The 22,025-nt window shown below is 38.4% G+C and overlaps 1 protein-coding gene across 4 annotated transcripts in view; it reads right to left on the bottom strand.

Annotated features, from left to right (window-relative positions):
• Positions 1–1,460: 1,460 nt before the first annotated feature.
• The window catches only part of als2b (alsin Rho guanine nucleotide exchange factor ALS2 b), a 41,643-nt gene continuing 21,078 nt past the window's right edge, over positions 1,461–22,025 (bottom strand). For 2 of the 4 annotated variants that reach the window (XM_017702199.2, XM_017702201.2), the window contains exons 12-36: positions 21,566–21,755; positions 21,064–21,129; positions 19,900–20,062; positions 19,534–19,665; positions 18,717–18,845; positions 18,497–18,520; positions 15,159–15,229; positions 15,013–15,079; positions 14,732–14,922; positions 14,589–14,654; positions 14,362–14,460; positions 13,431–13,595; positions 12,863–12,974; positions 12,587–12,664; positions 12,344–12,477; positions 10,240–10,404; positions 9,861–9,978; positions 8,537–8,694; positions 8,325–8,432; positions 7,223–7,399; positions 7,091–7,136; positions 6,049–6,110; positions 5,790–5,939; positions 5,075–5,171; positions 1,461–4,549 (exon numbers count right to left, since the gene is read on the bottom strand). In XM_017702199.2, the coding sequence (XP_017557688.1) occupies positions 4,511–4,549; positions 5,075–5,171; positions 5,790–5,939; positions 6,049–6,110; positions 7,091–7,136; positions 7,223–7,399; positions 8,325–8,432; positions 8,537–8,694; positions 9,861–9,978; positions 10,240–10,404; positions 12,344–12,477; positions 12,587–12,664; positions 12,863–12,974; positions 13,431–13,595; positions 14,362–14,460; positions 14,589–14,654; positions 14,732–14,922; positions 15,013–15,079; positions 15,159–15,229; positions 18,497–18,520; positions 18,717–18,845; positions 19,534–19,665; positions 19,900–20,062; positions 21,064–21,129; positions 21,566–21,755 (2,807 nt within the window). In that variant the 3' untranslated portion in view covers positions 1,461–4,510. The remainder of the gene's footprint in view (positions 4,550–5,074; positions 5,172–5,789; positions 5,940–6,048; positions 6,111–7,090; positions 7,137–7,222; positions 7,400–8,324; positions 8,433–8,536; positions 8,695–9,860; positions 9,979–10,239; positions 10,405–12,343; positions 12,478–12,586; positions 12,665–12,862; positions 12,975–13,430; positions 13,596–14,361; positions 14,461–14,588; positions 14,655–14,731; positions 14,923–15,012; positions 15,080–15,158; positions 15,230–18,496; positions 18,521–18,716; positions 18,846–19,533; positions 19,666–19,899; positions 20,063–21,063; positions 21,130–21,565; positions 21,756–22,025) is intronic. The other 2 variants (XM_017702200.2, XM_017702202.2) reach the window with 1 other exon arrangement.

The raw sequence follows: 22,025 nt of genomic DNA, 5'->3' as shown, positions 1-22,025 counted from the left end.
CGATTAGAGATGAAGACTGAGGTGTTTTATATGCTCACTCTACTCAGCAACCTGATGAAAATCTCCATTTATATGCAAACTACAAGAAATCCCAAAGGGGAAGATGTTGCCATGACAATGAGCATCATGTGATTCCAGTCAGCATGAGACGATCTACGTGTTACCCATCTCGTTTCCAGTTGGCGCGCTTGTGTTTAACTATTTTAAAATGATGTCAAACTCAGGAAAACGTCCTTCACATGCACTTATTAAAGAAGGCAGAGAGGAAGACGGATTCTGAGACACATAAGCTGGACGTTCATCCCACCGCCGTCTTTTAAAGCTCAGAGCATAAACTTTGTCTCCTCTGCAGAAGTTCCGCTATGACGCGACGCACATGCGCAGAACGTACTTAAACTTTCCGATAGGGAATGTCATCGGATTCAGACATTTACACGACTATTATTCTTTTTAACAGGTCATTTACAGGATTACCATTCGTTCAATCGGATAGAAAATGTAACGTTATTCCAGCGTTATACCTGGACAATTCTATTCTGATTGAGCTATTAGTCAGATTATTAACAAATTATTAGGCTGCAGTTAAACGTGGCTACGAACGGTGGGAAATTGCGGTGGAAAGTACATATTCAGTGATCATGACACTCATGCATTTGTATATGTAAGGAAAAAGAGAAGAGCATCTGTTCCTCAGGTGACTGAGAATGTCAATGTAAGACGTGATCAGACTGTAATAGAACTACATCTAATAGTAAGGCTGCAGTGGATAATGCCTTCATCACAAAGACAGAAGCACATGTGAGAGCAGAGTGGTGCAAAATCCATCAACACTAGACTACAGCAACATTTAAAAACGTGATATAATCAGATGAGTCACCCTTTTCCACGTTATCAACATGTGGGAAAGTGCATGCTCACCAGTGGTCTCCAATGCTGGTCCTGAAGAGCAACATCCCTGCAAAATTTAGTTCCAACCTGTATCCAATAAGCTGCCCCATCCGGATACATTGGATCCAGCCATTCAGGAACTTGGAAAGAGGTTGATTAGTTTGAGCAGGTGTGGCAGATTATATTTGGGATAGGATCTGCAGACCACTGGTGTATACCAATAGAACAGTACAGGCCTCAATGCTTGACTCTTACAAAGAAGGGATCCATTGGCTACATTACAATTTGCTATCCACATGTCCCCTTAGAGGGAAGGGTCTCTACAAATCAATCCAAAGTTTTTCTGACTGACCTTTATCCTGTGATAAAACATTTCTATTCTGATGGGAGTGGTCTCTTCCAGGATGATAATTCCCCCATCCACACGGCATGAGTGGTCACCAAATGGTTTGATGAATATGGAATTTATGTAAGTTACATATGGCCTTCAGCGACCAAATCTAACCTCAACTGGACACCTGAAGTTGAGGCGCTGGTTATGATCATAAAGAACACTGGCCAAAAATACAGACTTAGGAATTTCCATCAGTCATTTTATTGCCCTCTGCAGTTACTCAGACAATTTAGTACAGAAGGTACCAGCTGGACAGACGTTCATTCTTCAAAAGACAACATTCAAACAGTCAAGAATAGAAGCAATAGCTGAAAACTGACCTGGAAGTATGAACTACAACCTTCATTGAAGAAAAAAATAATTCTGTAACATCACATGAAATTGCAGTAAACAGTCGCAAGATGTCCATCAACCCACAATCAACACCTGTTTCTCCCACTCATACAAACACACTCAACCAAAGACCAGTCAAAAGCCCTGAAATCTCACTGCTAAGTTCTCCATATGTCTATGCCCAGGATGAATTGATATCTCTGCTCCATTAAATGTCTCGCAGCAAATGTTTTGAGAATAGATGCGTTTTACAGAACACTGACAAAAATCAGATTTAAGCTTGAACTAAAAAATGGTGTTTTGTATGAGCTTGACATCTCGCTGCAGCCCTGCAGGCTAAACCACAGGATAAGCAAACCCTCAGCTTGGGTGGGAGATTAGCCAGTTACCTAGTACACCATGTAAACTATCTAGTTTACTGGCTTAACTGCTGGTGAGGTACCTCATATTACCACTGTGTAAAAGTTTGTTAGAGCAAGTTGTTTGAGGGAAGATTTGCTGTAGTTAAAAAATTACATAAATTACTAACTACTAGTGTGTAAGATAGCTAACTAGCTAGCTAACCTGGTTAGGAGTGTACCTAACCTTGTATTTAACAATAACCTAACCCTTTCATTTTAATAAAAGGACTTAAAAAGGAGCTATTTGCAGTCGTTGGGGAAATAATGAACCTTAATTATTTTACCTAATGTTAATCTGAGAAATCTCATCCAACACTTCAGTCAGCACTCAGTAGCATTAACGCTAGTGTCCTACTGCCTTTTTGCTGCAGAAAAACAAATATATGGTTATCTTTGAATTTGAACACACTGGTGGGCAGATCCTGGATTATTAGCATTCTACAAGCATTCATTTTACTGTCCATTCCATCAGGTTCTGAGGTCATTCAAGCACAGTGCCTATCAGATGGATTATTACTCAGATTATCCACACTGCTCAGATTATCATTGCAGTCAGACCCAGTCATCAAATAAATAAAATCTTCAACCATTAAAAACAAAAGTCATGATATCAGAACACTGGATCTGAAATACTGTGAAAGGTATTGCTGAATGCAGTGACTGAACAAACACCAGTGAGCAGAGGTACATTTGTCACATGAGCGTACTTTGATCAACCCCCAAGACAAAAGCTGAACATAAATAATTGTGATTTTACACACTGTTACCATCTTTTCACTGCTGTTAGAGCAAAACCCCTTGATGCAAAACAGCACCTTTGTAGCTTTGCCGTTGTAGCAGTGAGCTTTCATGGTAATAATAAAAAAAAGAACATACTTTAAAATGTTTGACATGAGAATTGGACTGATTTTTCAAAATGCATAAATAATTACATGGTTACGATGTAAACAAAGTCATTCAGTGTGGTGTGATGCGAAATACTCCGTTCTAAAGAAATATACAGTCAGATTTGTTCAAAATGATGGTGACAGGAACCAGATTGTGGTTATTAATACACTTCCTGATACCTGAGACATTCTTTTTCAATAGATAAGGTTTTGGCCTAAAATGTGGGGCTTTGTAAGGCAAAACAGAACTCAAAGAAAACTTATTTCACTTGCTTTACCACTAATTTACTATTATTAACACAAAATTAGCTATATTTGCATTGTAGACATCACATTCCCTGGTTCCTGTCACCACCACTAAAATCAGAGTTGAGTTTTTATATATAGTGCATTATTTCACATTGTCACGCTGACTTTGTTTCCATCTCTACAGTGTAAACAAATCAGTGGAATTCCCCCAGACTGTAATATTGTGAAGTTAGCGTCATTCAAGGGAAGATCCAATGATCTGTTGCCATTAATACAGACTGATAAAAATGCATGTGTTCATGGTTTTCCTAAAACAAACGACTGAGTGTTCAATGAGTACAGTTACCAAACTCATAACAGCACATACTGTTACATAACTCTGAAGTTCTTTCAAGTAAGATACCTTCAATATGCAAAATACTTTACTTCATATTCCCAGAAAACTGAGATCACATCACATTAAGAAAAGTACACAAACCCATGACATCTGCAGTGATAAAAATCCTGGCAGACAAGGTTTCCATGGAAACAAGCAGGACAAAACTCCATGCATCTGATTGGCTATTAGCAGCAGGGATTTCTGACTCCCCACCAATCATATTCTTGACTCAGAGGAAGAGGTCACTTGTTTATTGGGCAACATCTCAACTGCCCTTCATAGATTTATGAAGCATCCGCCTTCAGCGATGTGCAACCAGGTGGGCTTTTTGTAAGTGAGACAGGGTCAGTTTGGTCCTTCTGGGCGCTGGGATGCATACAGATCCATGTAGAAGTGCAGTCTTTTAGCTGAATGCTGTATTGCAAGGCTGAAAAATTGGCATCCTGCTAAAAAATTGGTATCCTTTTAAAAAAAAAATTCACCTTACCTTCAATTCACTGTTGAATTTTACAGTCAAATTTGTTGCCCTGTTCCAGAACATTTCTCAAGAAAATTCCTTCATTCTGTGGCTTCTTCAACAGGCTCACACACTATGGAGCTTTTACATTCACAAGAGTACAAAGAAAAAAAACAACAGCAGGATCACAGACTATATCAAAAAGGGAAAGCAACTGATTTTGGCGAGCAGGAGAGAAAGCGAGGCTGAGTATGTCTGAGGAAAGATGGAAAAAAGGGGTTTTGTTTTAAAATTGCTTTAGCATAGCTGCATTTTTCAACCACATAAAACAGGATCCACGCTGCAAGAGCAAGGACATTCAGGAAAGGGTTTTCCTTCATCCAGATGCATCATCAGGTTCAGATGTTCAGTTACAGGCTTGTTACAAGTCTTGTTACCAGTCCTACATATGAGCTTGAGCATATTGGTTGGCTGGTAGGTCTTTCGGTGATTCAGCTCAGTCATTTTCCAGAAAGATGTTCCTTATGTGATCTTCTCATGCTGAATCTGATAATAGCAAGCCTGAGAGAGGAAAGAGTTCTGATGTAAAGTCAAGAGGAGGAGAATCAAAGTCCGCGTGGACATCTTTTTATGTATTGTTCAGTTTGACAGGAATATGTGTGTATACAGTGGGGTCTAAAAGTCTGAGACCAGTGATGAAAATGTGTTTATTTTCCAAGTAGAATCTCTTACCACAAATTTAAGAATTTAAGTATTTGGTATATCCCACTTTCGCTTTCATGACAGCGTCTCTGATCAGTAGATCAAATCCACCTGAGAGCCATCTGAACACATACTTCAAAAGAAAGGATAAGACTAAAAAAAAAAAATAAAAATAAATCATCTTTCTATACAAAGGCCAATGTCAATTACAATTGAATAGTAACTCAGAAATAGTGATAAATCCTGAGTATTACTTATTCACATTTTCTTTCAATTTCCAGATTTAACTAGAAAAATCCCATATTTTCAATGTGATCTTAGAATTTTAGACCCCCCACATTGTATGTGCGTATGTTCATACAAGTGTAGGTGTACATACAGTACCTTTAGTGTGGTAAACATTATACCATGCTCTCCATGCTGCACACATGGGTCCATAAAGTCTTCTATCAAGCTGACTTCTGAACCCAAGTTCCTTATGCTGATGAGACACAAAAAAGCATCAGTAACACTTAACTAGACACTGGACCCAAAGCTGCTTAGACACAATCTCAGGTGAAATATTACAGTAGGGCTGAATGGTTTGGGGAAAATATCTAATTGCTACTTTTCACTAGTATGGTGATTACAATTTAAATCCTAGGTTCCCATTCTAACCCTTTCAGTAAAATGAAAATAAGCAGAGTACATGACCTGAGGAATGAGCAGAGCAGAAATCTGGATTAGTACTTCAGGACACTTTTTATATTAAAGATCACTGTCATACCAGGTGATTTCAAAGGTGGGGTCTCCAATATAGCAATAAAATATATAGATATTTACTTCAGTTAGACCCTCTTTGACCTTTTGTCAATAATCCTTTACTTGTCTCAAAATGAAAAACATCAAGCTAAGATAATGTTAATATTCAAGACGAGAAAATGACACTTTTTCTTTCTGATACTTCAGAAAGGTTACTTAACGTTTCAGTGATATTGACACACAAGTATCAGCCAAATACCAGTGCATGACGCTTTACATCATGTAACTCAATTTAGTTGCATGAAATTTTCACGGCGTAAAGACAGTCTGAGAATTTGCTGAGTGTTGTGTAACATACCGAGCACGCAGCACCACATAGAGGAACACAGGAAACAGATCATCCATGGACCAAAGGAAGTCCTGTTTCAGCAAGGAGAGCACTTCTTGGGTTATCTCCTCAAAAGTCAGCTGAATGACCTGCAGCTTGTCTGAGGGAGTGAATGTTGTGCTAGAGTAAACAAAAAAAATCTTATTAAACTGCAGCTCACTTTAATATTATTTCCAACCTGATTTGCTGTAATGTCCTCTGTAGCTCATTAAAATGCAATATTTCTAACCTGATTTGCTGTAGTGTCTCGACAGCTGAGGCAAAACAGGCATCTTTAGTGCTAGAGAGAATCTAGGCAGACACACATACAAAAAAACATTAATAGCATAACATTGGAGGGCCCATATAGTACATTTTTATTGCATTTTATTTTTTTCATGATGTTATGATGTTTCTAAGGTTTTATGTACCAAAAAGTCATAATTATTTTTACATGACCAGTTTGCTAATTTTCTTTATACCTAAGAATTAAGCAGACTGTTTTTGTTATGGTGTCTTTCCAACAGATACATGTGAATGATCTCTGTTCTGACTGGCTGTTCTGTCTTATATTCTCTCTCATTCAAAAACAGCCTGGGCTGAAACACTCCTTACAACGTCAGCATTAGGCTGAATAAAGATTGCTTTTATATGATATGAACCCTTTAAATCAACATTTATTTCATGACTATAAATGACTGCTACATCTGATGATTTATCTACAGCACTATTTGGACAGGATTAGTTTTACATGAGGAGGTGGGATGTAATCTTTACCAATATTTCTCAGTAATTGCAGTCCTGTTTGAATGTGCCATGTCAGTATTTTTTACTATTTGTGTGCTCCTGCATCAGAAACTCTAGGCAAATCAACATGTTGGTGATGTGGTGATATTCTGTGAAAATTTGTCTATTAAGCATTAAGGGACTTGAAGAAATTTATTTGTGTTCTCTGTGGCTTAGATCAAGCCAAACTCTTCTACCTCAAATGTACATTGCATAACAAATTATAGAAAAAACATATGATTTTATGCAGTGATGTTGACTGTTGGCTGTGAGTTCACAAGCTAATGACAATGCTAGTGACACTTAAGACAGCAGGACAAATGGTCAGGATCAACAGAATAATAGCGATATTATTGAAGATTATTATATTGAAGATTTCTCCTCATGGTCATAAACATCACAGCTGTCCTGTGGTAAACAGGCAATAACCCACCTCCTCATGGGAAACTAATCCTGGCCTGATAGTGCTGAAGATGACAAAAATACAATTCAGACAGCATTTTTACCTGCTGCTTCTCTCCATGTACTGTCATGGTCGCAGGCCAAAATTTCCTACAAAAACAAAGAGGCACAGATAAAGGACAAGCATTCAACATAGATCTTACAGCTTTATTTTACTCCCCAAGTGGATGTCTCACTGTTGCACTCCGAGGAAGGCGAGGAGAGCGAGGTCTGGCTGTTTGTTGAGCCTTAACACACACTCCCAGTACACGTCGTCCTCTTTCTCCTTCTCCAGAGCGTACAGTGTGAAGAGAGAGGGGAAGAGACGTGGCAGCAACACAGGCAGGAGCAGAGCTGAACTACTGACCACACGCCTGCAGAGGAACAAGCACACACTAAAATGTGACTGAAATGGATCTCTACTCACTAAGTATTGTGCTATGAAGGGAAGGAATTATTTAACTTACTAAACAGATGCAAAAACATAAGACAAACTAATGAATTTGGACATTTTCTCATCATCAACCCACACCAGTTTTTACAAGTCAAATAAATATTAACAAACATAAGTTATAGATTCAAAAGTGCAGGGTGGCAAAGAAAAAGTAAAAAAACCGACTAGGACATGCATTTAAACTCTTGGTCCATGACTGCGCTAATCAGTCGTTGTTTTTTCTGTTTGATGAGCAGCATTAGGGTCTTCGTTTTAAATTGTAAAGAGCTGTTTTTTTGTAGTGTACCATCGTAACAAGAAACTTGCAGTTTTCTAATGTTAGCGATAAATTACAGCTGCATTATTGGAGAACATAGTTCCCCTTAAAACCACTCTGGAATTCCAATTTAAGATTCAGTGACTAAGAAAATGGCTAATTGTACTCCAAACACAAGTAGAGATCCATTTCAATCATGGCCACAGAAATCATCATAATTTAGTTTGATTAATCTATTTTGGTACAGAAAAATACATAAATATGACTAGATAAACTATTTACAACTGTAGTGGAATGCATACAGAAAACAACACTGTTTGGGGACGTTTTCTCCAAATTCTTTGGAAATAATCTGAACATTTTTTGTTAAATTTTCTTAAAGTAGAACAGTAACTGCCAATGTCATTATGTCAGCTAACACTGCACTGAGTGATGGAGGGAGCAAGGCCAGCTAGCTCTCTTGGACTCACAATTGCAATTGTAAATGGATAAGTTGTACAACAGTTTAGCTCATGATGTTTAAATCATCATATTTAGACACCGGCTTGGAGAGTCTTTGTTGTACGAAGGACGGTTTGTTGACTCTCACCCTGGTTTTGGAGACTCTATTTTGGTTCCATTCGAGTCAGAGTCTTTCTTTTCATTTGGAGCCTCAGCCAGCAAGCCGCCTTCCTCAGGAAGATCAGGAAAGAGGAACCTAAAACACACACAATCATGTATCCACAGATGCACACACACAGGTCAGCTCAGGCTGGTAATCCCACTGCAATTACATAAAATTGTAGATACAGAGAGACACACCTGACAATCTGAAAGATGCGGCTGAGGTAGGATTTGATCTCGTTAACAGCCTGCTGCAGCAACCTGCGGTTTGCTCCAACACCCACATACGTCATCCGGTACACGGCCACTAGTGTCTCCACCAACCGCCCCAATGGGTGCAGAGGGGTGTCACATGCCTTGGGGCAAAGTTCAAAGCTCAATACCATAGAGAGTGTCCAGTCCTGGAGTGCCAGTGTTCAGCAGAGTTGCACCAAGTCACATAGTTTTAACGTAGCTCTAAATTATAACTTTAAGTTGTATATAATACTAATTTTAGCAACTTAATATTGCAACTCAAAATTGTAGTAGTTCAGAAATGCTTCACATTCAAACTAGGCTGTGATCCAACATAAGCTCAGCTGGTGCAACTGGTTCAGCACAGTTTGGTGACATTGCTGCTTTGACACCCCTGGTTACATACAACTTAAAATCATAACTTAAAATTACCCATTAGCAAGCGCAACATCTGCCGTAAAAAGCGTGAGTATGGCTGTTCAATTTGAGAGACGAGAAACCTCAATGAGTCCATAATCAACATTTTTCTTCTATTTTATTATAATACACTTTCTAATCGTAAGGTCCACTTATGCATGAGTAGTTTTATGTACCAAAACAATGATAATTCAGTTTTACATGACCATTTCTAGCCTTTATTTATCCACTACAAATAAATATTCTGTTTTTGTTCCTGGGTCTTAAAGACTGACATATGTAAATGAGCTCTGTTCTGATTGGACGCCATGTATTGTGCCTTGTTTAAAAAGCAGCTCAGACTGAAACACTCTTTATTACTTCATTGTGAATGGGAGGGGCTAAATGTGTTGCAAAACAATCCCATTTGGACAGCAGCAGAAGAGAATGAGCATAGCAAGTACAAACAAAAAGAGATGATCAATATTTTCAGTATGTCACTATCATAAAGCACAAATCATAGGGTTTTGTTCATTTGTCTCCTGCTTAAATTACGAATGGCCATAGGTAATAAACAGTGTGAAGTCTAGTTGCAAGCCAACCATTCTGATTATCAGCAGGGAATCCGTAGGTGTCTGTTTATAGTGGCCTAGAAACTCCTACTTTGACATAAAAAGGTCATTTGACTGACATGCAAAGCGGCTAACCACAGGCCACTGTTTTCATGTGATATGCTGGTCCTGTGTTGGAGCAAAGCAGACCCACAGAAAACAGTGATTTAAAATGGCTCAATGGCTTCTAACACTGACACTCCAGGAATAGATATTAATACTCCTGGTATACAGTATTGTTCAAATCCATTTAATCACTCTAGACAAAAGTTAAGACTGACCTTAATGAGGTAGCGGCGGATGATGTGGTATTTCTCCAAGGTAACTGGCCCGACATGCTGAGGGATAAACTCCAAACTCTCCAGGGTTTTGTTATGGGAACGACTCAGCAACTCGGGACTAAAACACATGCACAAACTCAGTCTGACACTGTGGTTTTGGTGTACATGTATATTTTATATATATATATATATATATATATATATATATATATATATATATATATATATATATATATATATATATATATATATATAAACACACACACACACACACATATACATGGTGCATTAAATGTGCAGAAGTGTGTTCATTAACTTATTTCCATAAATCTAATTTGACCAAGAGTGCCCAAATGTTTGCATATGACTACATATATACCTGTCTCTGTGCTGTCTCCTGTTGATGGTCAGTGCTATAGCGATGTTGTCCCAGGCTGTGCTGGTCTCTCCTTGCCCTGGTGAATCACAGCCGAGTCTACTCCAGCACTCTTCAAACACTGCCTTCCATTTCTCTTCTGAAGGCACAGCTAATCGTCCCAGCTTACTGCACATAAAGAAAGATGTATATACATAGCTACTAACCGACAAAATAAAAAAAAAACAGTCTCCAAAATTTATATGGTTTACAGTAGAGTTGGGAATCTCTAGGCACCTCACGATTCAATTCGATTACGATTCAGAGGGCTGTAATGCGATTATAAAACGATTATCAACGCATCTTGATTCATCTTTTTTTCTATACAGGATTTATTTTTTCTTACTGTCTGAGGATTGGTAGTTTTAAAGCAAAGTATTTGTAATGACCCATATGCATTTACTTACAATGTCTTTTATTAATAAATCAAATGGAAGTGATGTGGCAAGTGAACTGGAAGGATCTCATTCACTGCTCTTGTTTGGAGCACATGAGACACTGCTGCCACTCATCTATAATAAAATGCGCTGTTATGGTGACATAAGATCCAACGCAAATGGATGTCCACGCAGCCAAAACGGTGTCCATGGAGGTTACAGCCATCCTAGCAGTTTTCTTTAGTGATTTTATAACTTCAGATTTGGACATGTTGTAGAGAGTCAGGGGTCACTGTGTCAGTAAAATATCTTTGAGACAGGACGTGTGCAACATAGCGTAAAAGCCCTAGTTCTCGACGAACTGGCACGCAGACTGCAGGTCACATAGCAATGAAGTCTCGCCTGGCTAGTGACTACGAAAAGTCAAAGAGTCAGATTAAGATGAACATTTGGAGACCACTGGACTTATTCCCATTTATATGCAGCGCAGTTGGTTTCCTGGTGCGTTAAACCTACAATGAGAGACGGTGAAACAAAAAAAGTAACAAAGATAAAATCAGTTTCTCTTTTGAATTTTCCCGGTCCACCTTAAATGCTGCCGAATTTACATTCGGCGCCTCAGTCCGAATTTAAAGTGGAATGGGAAAATTCGATCAAGAAACTGGCGAATAAGAAGTGACTTCAGCCTCATAAAACTGTCGACCATTGAGAGACATTTTACAATAAGCTGCTGTACTTATGAATAAAAGTTTCCTGGCGGAAACGGAAGGAACGAGCCTGTAGATAAAGCTTAAAGCAGAGCAAAGTAAACCTGCGTTTTCGTTCATATTTTTAGCCTATACTAGGACATTAGCACACACGGACATACTGGACATTAAATGTTGTGGCTCCCAAAGTGGTTTGATTTTTGTTGAGAGGACAAAACAGCTGTTCTTAACATTTGGGTTGTGACTCCTGTCCGAACCTGGCTTTAATGCAGAGCCGGTCGGATTTCTCGCTCATCCAGTAGTGTTTTTGTTATGCGCCGTCACAGACTGTCTGATTTCTGACATTTGTGAATCGATTCAGAATCGTTCACGTCCACATCGCAACGCATCTAAGCATCGGCTTTTTCCCCCCACCGCTAGGGTTTACAGTATTATTGGTGTTACCTGGTGGGGGTGGAGAGGTCACTAATACTTTTTGCAGTCTCATCTAGTGTTATTTCAAAATTGCCAAAAAAAAAGTAATTCATTTTACATGGTTACCAAATACAGCAACTAATTTAATTTAGGAATTTCTGTTTTTCTAAACGTAAAATATTGGAAAAAATAAAATATATAATGTGCCATAACTTTTACACAGGCCATATTTTTATATTTTATGGATTTTTCCATGTTAAAAAAACAGTAATTGTGCTTGAAAATTTGCAGAGATGTGTTCTCTCTATAGGATGTGTGCTTATTTTCACTTCCACAAAACCAACTAAACACATAATTGTGCCCAAGCTTCTGCATGCAATTGTATATAAGAGAAGGGCAGTATGAACTTAAACTTCACTCTCACACTACTACAACAACAAATTGTTTAAACTGTGTGTTACGCTTTTCATAGCGTTTATAATAATTATTTAAGCTGTTCAATTTCATGTTTGTTTATGGGGTAGGGATTACCACAATATTCATAATATATTCATTTAAAAAAAAACATACAGTGTGCAGCTCTTCTCCTTGTCAGAGTCATAGATGTTAGGTTTGTAGTAGGACCCAGAGATCTTCAGTCCAGTGCCCCACACTCCACTGAAGGAACCCTCAATGTAATCACCATTAGGCATGGTTAAAGTGCCCTGCAGAAAAAGCATGTGAGTCAGAAAGAGACTAAGAGACAGAGAGGGACAAACTGTGTGTGTGTGTGTGTGTGTGTGTGTGTGTGTGTGTGTGCGTCCAGTTTGTAACCTTTCCACTCAGAGTCCAGTCATCAGAGAAATCCCCTTCAAATGTAGTGTCATCTTCTGAAAGCAAAACACCTGTCCCCTGAACGTGTGTAAGGCAGAGAGAGAGAGAAAGAGGGAGAGGGGGAGAGAGGGGGAGAGAGAGAGAGAGAGAGAGAGAGAGAGAGAGAGAGAGAGAGAGAGAGGGTGAGAGTGGTCGATAAATGAATAAATTACAAAGTGACAGTTGCTGCACACCTTTTAGTGCATCTGACAGCACAATATTGAGTTTGGGTCTCACCATCATCTTATTGTTGCTGAAGGCTCCTTCATAGTACAGACCAAACTGAGTGACAATAACGCCGTTTCCCTGCCTCTGATCATCCTGCCATAAACCCATGTACTTCTCCCCTCTAATACACACACACAGACACACACACAAAACATAAAAACACAAAGTAATGTTAGCTCAAAATTCCAACAACAATGGGCTGATACAACAGCCAAACAATGGGCTGATATATCATCCATTGATGTAGATTGACTGGAATGTTGATTTCTGGAATATTCTGTCCTCATCACACTTGCAGTTTTGAAAGATCATTCTCTGCTGCAAACTATAACAGTCAGCTATGATTTGATGCATGTGAAGACGATCAATCTGTTTAATTATTCAGAACCTTCAAGCTGCCTCTAATATTCAAAAGGCACTCTTAAATTTCAAACCTGTGTTTCATGCTGATAAAACTAAATCAATGCGGTTATTCAGTGCCATAAGACATTATAGAAATATGTCTACTTGGCATCACAGGTATGTTGATTATCAAGGTGAGCTGTAATGTGATCTCTGTTATGAGATGTTCTCTTACCTTGTAATGTCATCAAAGACCCCATAGCCAGTTTTCTTGTCATGCAGCCACTGGCCAATGAAAACGCTGGGAGAAGTGGAGTTCAGTTTGCCACTCCGCAGCATGCCATGGCCATGACGCATGTTATCCTGAAATGAGCCCTCATACACTTCACCTGTAGCATATCTGCAAACACATATATTCATTGCAGTGTTATGTTAAAAAGCTACTTCACTTTTTAATACAGAAAGTTACTAAAGGCAGCCTGTTTAGAGGGAATTTACATGGCTAGTAAATCACAAAACACTGTCCTGACATGTTTAAATGAGGTATTTTGCTTCAAGCTTGCTTCTGTATTCTGGGAAAACAACCCTATATTACACACAATAAAATAATAAAAATGATCACTCGTAAAACTCATATTACAAGCAGAATTCCCAAGAATAGGGGAAAATGATCAAAGGGCCCATAACACTGAAAACTACATCTTCCTTACATTTTTTTAAAATAAAAGATTTGATGTATTATGTAAAAACTGTCCACTATTCAGCCCAGTGGATTAGCTCATCAACTTATGTTGACATTATAAGAATAAGTTTCAGTCCAGAGGCTTTTGAGTGCAAGGCGACCTATAAGAACAGAGATCTTTTACATACATCTGTCTTATGGGCACAGTAACATAAACAGTTTATTTTTGTTTAATTGTAATAGCTAAAAATAGTACATGGTCATTTTTGGTACATAAAACCACACAAATGTCATAAGTATATCTCAAGGAAAGAAAATGTAAAATAGAATCAGCGAGTCAATTACGTACATGAGAAAAACAGCACAGTTTTTATGGTTGCCATAGCCTCCTTGCATGCTTAAAATCCCCAGTGTTTTCCAATTGGTGAATGCAATTTCACCATCAAGTCTAGGTTCTCACACACACACACACACACACACACACCTAAAGGTCCCAAAGCCGTGCATCTTCCCGTCCTTCCAATGGCCTTGGTAATAATCATTTTTGTTAAGGGTCTTGTTAGGAACAATATAATCGCCATATCTGAAAAGAAAACAACAATGAACTTGCTGTCCACATTTTATCTGTCATGGAACTGGTAATTAATAATTTGAACAGTTTTGAATGTAAAACGATTGTGAGAGTAATGTATAAATAAGAGTGTGACTAACCCGTCCTCAAGACCGTTCTTAAAGGTTCCAGTGTACATCCTACCATCTGGCCATTTCAAAACACCCCTAAAAAACATACAAATTTAAAAATGAGATTTGCACCTTCTTCTCATGCCCCTGCAATCCCTTTCCAATAAACCCACCTGCCGTGGGGTTTGCCTACCACCCAGCGGCCCTCATATGTGGCACCCTTCAGCCTGCTATCCTTGTAGAAGGTGTAAGAGGCAGTCCGGGAGATTGGCGGGTCTGCTCTCATCACTGCCCCTGAGGTGTCCAGCCCTGCTCCACTCAGTGCCTGCTCTACTGTCTGATTGATGGCACGCAGCCACTTAGCCTAAAATAAAGTGACTTTGATAAGTAAGTTAATAATGAGGTGTGGTCAGTTGTGATCCAGATGAATCATGTTTGACTGAGAGAATGTTACCTTTTCTGAAGGCGAGGAAGCCAGCAGCATGAAGCTCTCTTCAGGTGAGGTCACCTTTAACCCATACCTGCACAAAACAACACACATTACTCACATAATTATAACATAGATTTTACAAAGGAATGCGTTCTGATGGACACACTCACAGGCCAGCGTTCTCCTCAGATATAGGCTCCACCCACAGAGTGGCCAAAGGGAAGACATGATGAGTGGAGAACTGAGGGAGGGAAGAAGAGAGTGGTGACAAGGAGAGATTTATTTATACTCACAATGTTTAGCTTCACAATGAAGTCTTCACTAGTTAACCGAATATTGTATTCCTAAATATCCACTGTGCAAATCATTCCACAAACATATCTTTGGTTGTCATAGTGGCATGCTTGCACACTTATTCACAAGAGCTATATACATATATACCTCTAACACGTAAACAAACACACATATGTACTCAGGCTGCACAATATATAGTTCATGAAGGCAACACTGCCCTCTGTAATATGCCAGTGAAATGTAATGTGTGATGCAGAAGATTTTTTTAAATCACAAATGGTGACCCTTTCTTGCCATGGGACTGAAATACAGGACTGCAAAAAAACAAATATTTTGACAGCCAATTATGCATGTGAATTAATGGACTAATGACAGATTAATCAGCTTAAATGTGGCTTGTAAATGTGACAAGCTATAAGAATAAAATGTCTGGCAATTCAGCCAAACTGAGGTACGGTTAACCAAGAGCTAAATTACCACCATGGCAAAAAACACATGGTGCTTTGTTTAAACATGTCCATAATTGGGAACTACAATAAATAATAAGCAAAACCTACTTTATTTTTAATATAAGTCTATGTAAGCAGTAATAACTAATTTTTGGGCCATTTCTTTTGGCCCATTCTTCATGAAATTTACATACAATATAAAGGGCAACAGGCATTTTCAAGTTATGTTAAAAAAAAAAAAAAAGAAAGTATGAGGTTTTGTTCTGACAGCAGCAAATTGTAGATTAACATTACAGCTCTTCAGGCTGCAGCAACATTGAACAATTTTAACATTTTACACCAGATGAGCTCTGTGTGAACAGGTTTCCAGGACAAGTGGATAACATAACATTTTTTTTTCAGGTGAACTATGCTTACAAAATGAGTATTTTGCACAAATTAGTTTTTCACTTTGCTGGCCTGCACAGAAAAGAAAGACAAATGGATTTATTTGTTTTCATTGACTTGTATAGAAAAGGATGCCTTATTTTCTGATAGCCTTACAGTGCACAAATATGAGCTTGCAATTGTCTTAGTAAGTCATTATTTTTATTTTGCACTTTACACAATTGTGAATGATGTGTTTGTTTTATTTTTTTGCTTAAAAGAATTGTTAGTTCTGTTTAACCACAGAGCAAAAAAAAAAATCAGAGTTTGCATTCTTGCACAATATCCAACATCACTGAACACTGCATTTAATATCCATATCTTGCAGCCCCATTTCTGTATGCCAAATGTAGATGTGTACATGGCCCAAGATTTCACAATCAGTGTAGCAAAAAACAGCAACATAATATTTCATATATATTATGCAGCCATATCATACACACATACAAACTCTACACAAAACAGAAATAATTAGAAGAGAATTAGAAGGAGAACTCATAAAGAACTCAAAGGTAAGGGCCTGCCAAAGGATACAACTGACACTGGGACTTTGACAAAACTATAGAGTCATAACAGCGTACTGTAGCATACAAGGATACAGGCTGGGGGAAAGGGGAAATAAAGGCACCGAATAGGGCTTGGTTCAGGCACTTCTGTGCCACTGGCTCCAAAAAGCAACTAAAAAAGCAAGAATTCTTCCTCTAATGTACTACAGTCACTGAACAAAAAGAAAAAAATATATACTTGAGATGGAAGCTGCATACAGCACCTAAAGGGCATCACAGTGTACAATACTACATTCTATTGGTGGCACAGTACAGTCCCTGCCTCAAATATCCACAAATACATCACTGATCTCACATATCAGGGCTTAAACTGAGACATAACCACGAACAAACAAGCAAAACAACAGATTTATGCAATTTGTGCCCCTCACCCCAAATGTAGTGATCAGCCAAGACATTTTTGGTGTCTAAAGTTTCTTTAAAAACTTATTTAACATTCTATTTTCAACAGAAATCTGTGACAATCCATGGATTATAGAGCTAGGCCTTCAGTTTCTGCCACAAATATCAAATTTTGGTCAAAAACGAGAAAAAACACCTTCAAGGTAAAGCTAATTTCTGCTAGTGTCCCTATGGGATTCTAATGATATGCAAGCGCTAAGCATGAACATTTTCTTGCCATGTCATATTAGACACGGACTGTTGAAGCTTGTAAAAGACCTTCCATTTTTAATTTGAAGAGTGTAACAGATACAGTATATTAACACAAAGTTCCGCGATGATGCAAACAAACATGCACACAATGTACTTAAACTTTCCGACTGGGAATGTAATCAGATACAGCCGTTCACATGATTATTACTATTCTACTTTAGAGGTTTATTCACAGGATTAACCAACTCATTCAAACAGGTATTCCGAAAGGTTTCAATCGGACTAGTCTATTCCGACTGAGGTGTATACATGGACGTATTCTACTCTGATTTAGCTATTATTAGGCTGCATGTAAACGTGGCTACTGTAAAACTAAGCATGACTGGCTGCTTCCACTGTCAGATCCTAATTCCGTTATAAGATAATCTGACACAATCTTTCAATTCAGCTCCTGAAGTTATAACCAATGGGAGAACCAATTGCTTAGTTGTATATACTAAGATACCAAGGATTAAAAAAGTCCATGACTGGACCATTTTCAGTTTGCATTTAACCATATTGTTTCCAACCAAAACATACTATTACTACAATACTTTAATACAGACTTTAAATGCAACAAGCACGATGATTATATTATATTTAATTAGATAAAAAATTACAGACTCACAGTCCATTGTACTTCACAGAAATCATTTGGCCTTTCATGAGGACTACAAGACGCTGAGGGTTCTGCACTGATGTATGTAGAGTAGTATGTAATAGAGCTAAAAAAATAAAAATCAATTACTTTAAATGCTAAATTTTGTGCACACTTTGGTCCACTTTTATAGAGAGCAGTATGTCATATAGTGTTGGAAACCAAGCAAAACAATTTTAGATTACTTAATAACTTGATGCTGGTTTGAGGCAAATATGTGCTGATTCTGTCAGGCAGTTTGTAAGAGGCTAACTGCTAGATATAAGCATCTACATTCAATTACATCAGCCTCATAACTGCAGGACAGAATTTCTGCAACCACACGTCTTAGGGGATTGACTACATTTGGGATAAGTGTAAATTTGACTTTTTGCTGAGCTATTCCTTCAAGAAGAATAGTGCTGAGCCCAGCCCTGGACACTAGGGGGAGCTGTGCTAGAGAGGGAAATGTGTTCTATTGTTTTCACTCTGTTCATACTTACAAGACCCTTAGAGGGGAGCATTCCCTACCAGGACAGAAATAAACATCAGACACTCAGAACTCCCTCGGAGACAAAATCCAGCACAATACACCAAAGGAGCCGAAAAGAAGAAAAGAATGAAAGGCAGAAGCAGAAAAGGACAAGGGAGAACACAGTAAAAGACAGCAAAGGTTAAAAAGAGAGAGGACAACAAAGACAGGGAGGTGAGGACATTACATACCTGTGCATGAACAAGAGCATCATTGAAGAGGATGAACCAGTTGACAGAGAAGCGACCAGCATTCTGCAAAGTCAGGGCTTTGTTGCTGCTCTCGCACACCAATCGCCGAGATGGCTTGCGCAGCGAGTCCTGAGACAGGGGTGGACACAAGCGAGTGGCCAATCAATAACAGAGCACTATGATGCAACCTGACCCGAGTCAGACTAACGCACTTCAATATAGATTAAAAAAAGACAAAAAGGAAGCAATTTCAGATAAAAATTCACCAATTCCAACCATTCAGGTTTTAATAAGAGAACTCTCAGGGGTTTTAAAGATTTGCAATAAGCCACTGTGCGTTACTGCAATTTTATCATGGGGAAGGGAGTTTAGGGAGAACATTCTTCCCTTGAAGAAATGCTTTATTAAAACACTCACACAAAAAAGAAAAAGAAGAAAAAATTGTCCATCAAATACTAATAGCGACAACGTTACCGTTTTTCTTTTAGCCAGTGTGACTCAAAGATGCAAGACACTGGGTAACAGCCCATTCTGCTAAAAAAGTGTGATAACTGGAGGTTCTGCTTCAGCTTAGAGCAGCAAGCATCAAAAGGACTGAATAAACCATGAGCTTCTAAGCTGATGAAAGACAGCATGAGCGTTACATGTACATTTTCAAAACCTGCCTTTTATTTTGACTTTTTTTTTTGGTCTGTTAAACTAACACAGTATGAGAAGGTCTAACATATTTTGTCAAGTCCTCTGTTTTAAATGGAAACTGTCCTACATCTACTTAATGTTACTGTAAAATACTTGTGGTTAAATAATGATCACACACTGTCATCTTCCCAGGGAAGCTCTTCCAGAAGTGCAGTGTGTACTCGGCCTCCTTCCTCTTCCTCTTAAGATGAAGAGCCAGCGACTCGTACTTAGAGCAGACATCCTGAAGCTTCTGGTAGTCCATGGAATTCTGGGATATAATTGCGCACACACACACACACACACACACACACACACACACACACACACACACACAGTAAAATCCAAGGTTTCAGGTTTCATTACACAGTTATGATACACTAATATTATTGTTAATCTATTTCATCTTAATATTACTTAAAATATGACATGGTGACATGATAAAAACATTGCACTTGCAAAACACCATGGTGCGAGGTCAATGTGACCATGCATGTGTACCCACCACCTCATAGCATGTTGCTAGCTTAAGCAGCAGGCGGCCATATTCATGGAGATGGCGGACAGGGAGGTAAAAGAGATTAATCAAAACGTCAGCCAGCGTCGCTCCATCTTCACAACACTCAGACAGCTTCTGCACGGCCTCTGCTCCCTTCCCAAACACATCCCTAAAAAGAAAGGAAACATAAATATATACGTACATACACAGGCATATGCAAAAGTTTGGGCTGTTGAAAGCACATTTTTGTTGATTTTCTAAGGGAAAATAAGTTGCACATCCACTACAGAGAACACACTACTGCATAAATGTGGCCTGTGTAAAAATATTTTACATTTTTTCCCCCTAACATGTTAAACTCAACAAATGAATAGCATTTTGATCAGGGGTCTTCAAATTTTTGAAACTTTTGACTTCACCTGAACAATACGTGCAGGGTTCTTGCAAGATTATAGTTTATATATGATAAATATAAATATATATTATTTTTCAGTCATGGAATACACCTGGCAATTAAGAACATTGATAAAATGTCCCATAAAGTCCTAGAAGTCCTCACTACTCAAAACTCCAAAAAAAAATAAAACTAAAAATCATGCAAATGTTTTATTCTGACAGCTTATCACATTTAAAAATAGGCCACTAAATGCTGACCATAGAAAAATACAAACCTATACAGTACCTAGAAAGCATAAGTTACAACATGAAGAGGGTCTGAAGCTAAATTCACCTTTCCCAAACCTTCAAATGATTTTTAAACTGTTCTCTCTGCACCAGTCCTCACTGCGACGCAGAAATGCTACTGTTCTCTCTATACAGCGCTATGAAAGCCAAATGTCAGCGCTAATTATCCAATGACCCCAAGAGAGAGACCTTTAGAAAGGAACTCCACCATTTTTTCTCTGTGTCGGCATAATTCAATCATTGTGAAAAGTCATTCAGAGTGGTTTGATGTGAAATGGGGCATTACAAAGTTACATAGAGTAACTTTAGGATTTTTCAATTTCTTTACAGTGCTGGGATCATGATGTTAACAATGCAAAAATATAGCATCTTACATTAAACCACAATGAACAAGATTACATGTTAACAATTTTGTTTTATTTTTGAAAATAGCAAAATTCCCCTTTAAATCACACACATACACCCATACAAAGCAAGATGACTCACTGGCAAGGTTTGACAAGAGCCTGAAAGCCCCCCATGACTAGCAGGTTACCTATTGCAGTGCAGTACCTATAAACATATAGACAAACATATAAACATAGAGACAATTTTTGAGATATATTGTTCAAAGACATAAACTTAAAAAAAAATAGAAAAGACAAAATACAGATGATTTATTACCTTTCTGAATGTGTGTCATGAATGCATCACCATGTGAGTATAATGTCAATATGTTATAACATTCATTTTACATTCATGGAATTCAGCAGACGTTCTTATCCAGAGAAACATACAGTTGGATCATTTTACACAGGTAGGTGAAGGTGGTGTTAGGAGTCTTGCCCAAGGACTCTTATAGGTGTAGTGTAGGGTGGTTACCCAGGCAGGGGATTGAACCCCAGTCTACAGCGTAGAAGGCAGAGGTGTTACCCACTACACTAACCAACCAACAGTGCACATACTATGCCCTTTAGATTCTGTGTGTGTTGTGTGTGTGTGTACTTGCTCAGAATATGTGTCCAGGAACAGGTGTGCGTTGTCAAGGACAACAAGACCCCTGACATCACGTGAGCGCCTCAGGAAGGAGGTCAAAGAGGCGGAGTTCTGACCTGTCAACTGAGACAGACGGCCAAATCGACCAACCAAATTTTGTAGAAGTCCAGTACATGCTGGTCCAAGGTTGGAGCTTAAGGAATCTGAGGGAACAAAACATTCACCAAAACCACGTTCACATCCAAAGAAAAACCCAAAAGAGATCAGCATAATGTAATTTAAACCCAACTGTAGTTTTGGAGCAAAGTCAGGAACTACGCTTTATTTATTTAAAGTCCAGCCAAAATGACCATTGGCAAATTATTCACACAGAAGCCAGAACTAAGTATTACATAAAATCCAATTTCTTTTTCTCAATAATGGCTTCTTGGCAGCCGCGCAACCTTTCAGACTTTATTTAGCCTTGCCTTCTC

The sequence above is a fragment of the Pygocentrus nattereri genome, chromosome 30 (assembly GCF_015220715.1).
Source record: "Pygocentrus nattereri isolate fPygNat1 chromosome 30, fPygNat1.pri, whole genome shotgun sequence".
Lineage (NCBI taxonomy): Eukaryota > Metazoa > Chordata > Actinopteri > Characiformes > Serrasalmidae > Pygocentrus > Pygocentrus nattereri.
Note: the sequence above shows the minus strand (reverse complement) of the source record. Positions and strands in the feature narration are given on the sequence as shown.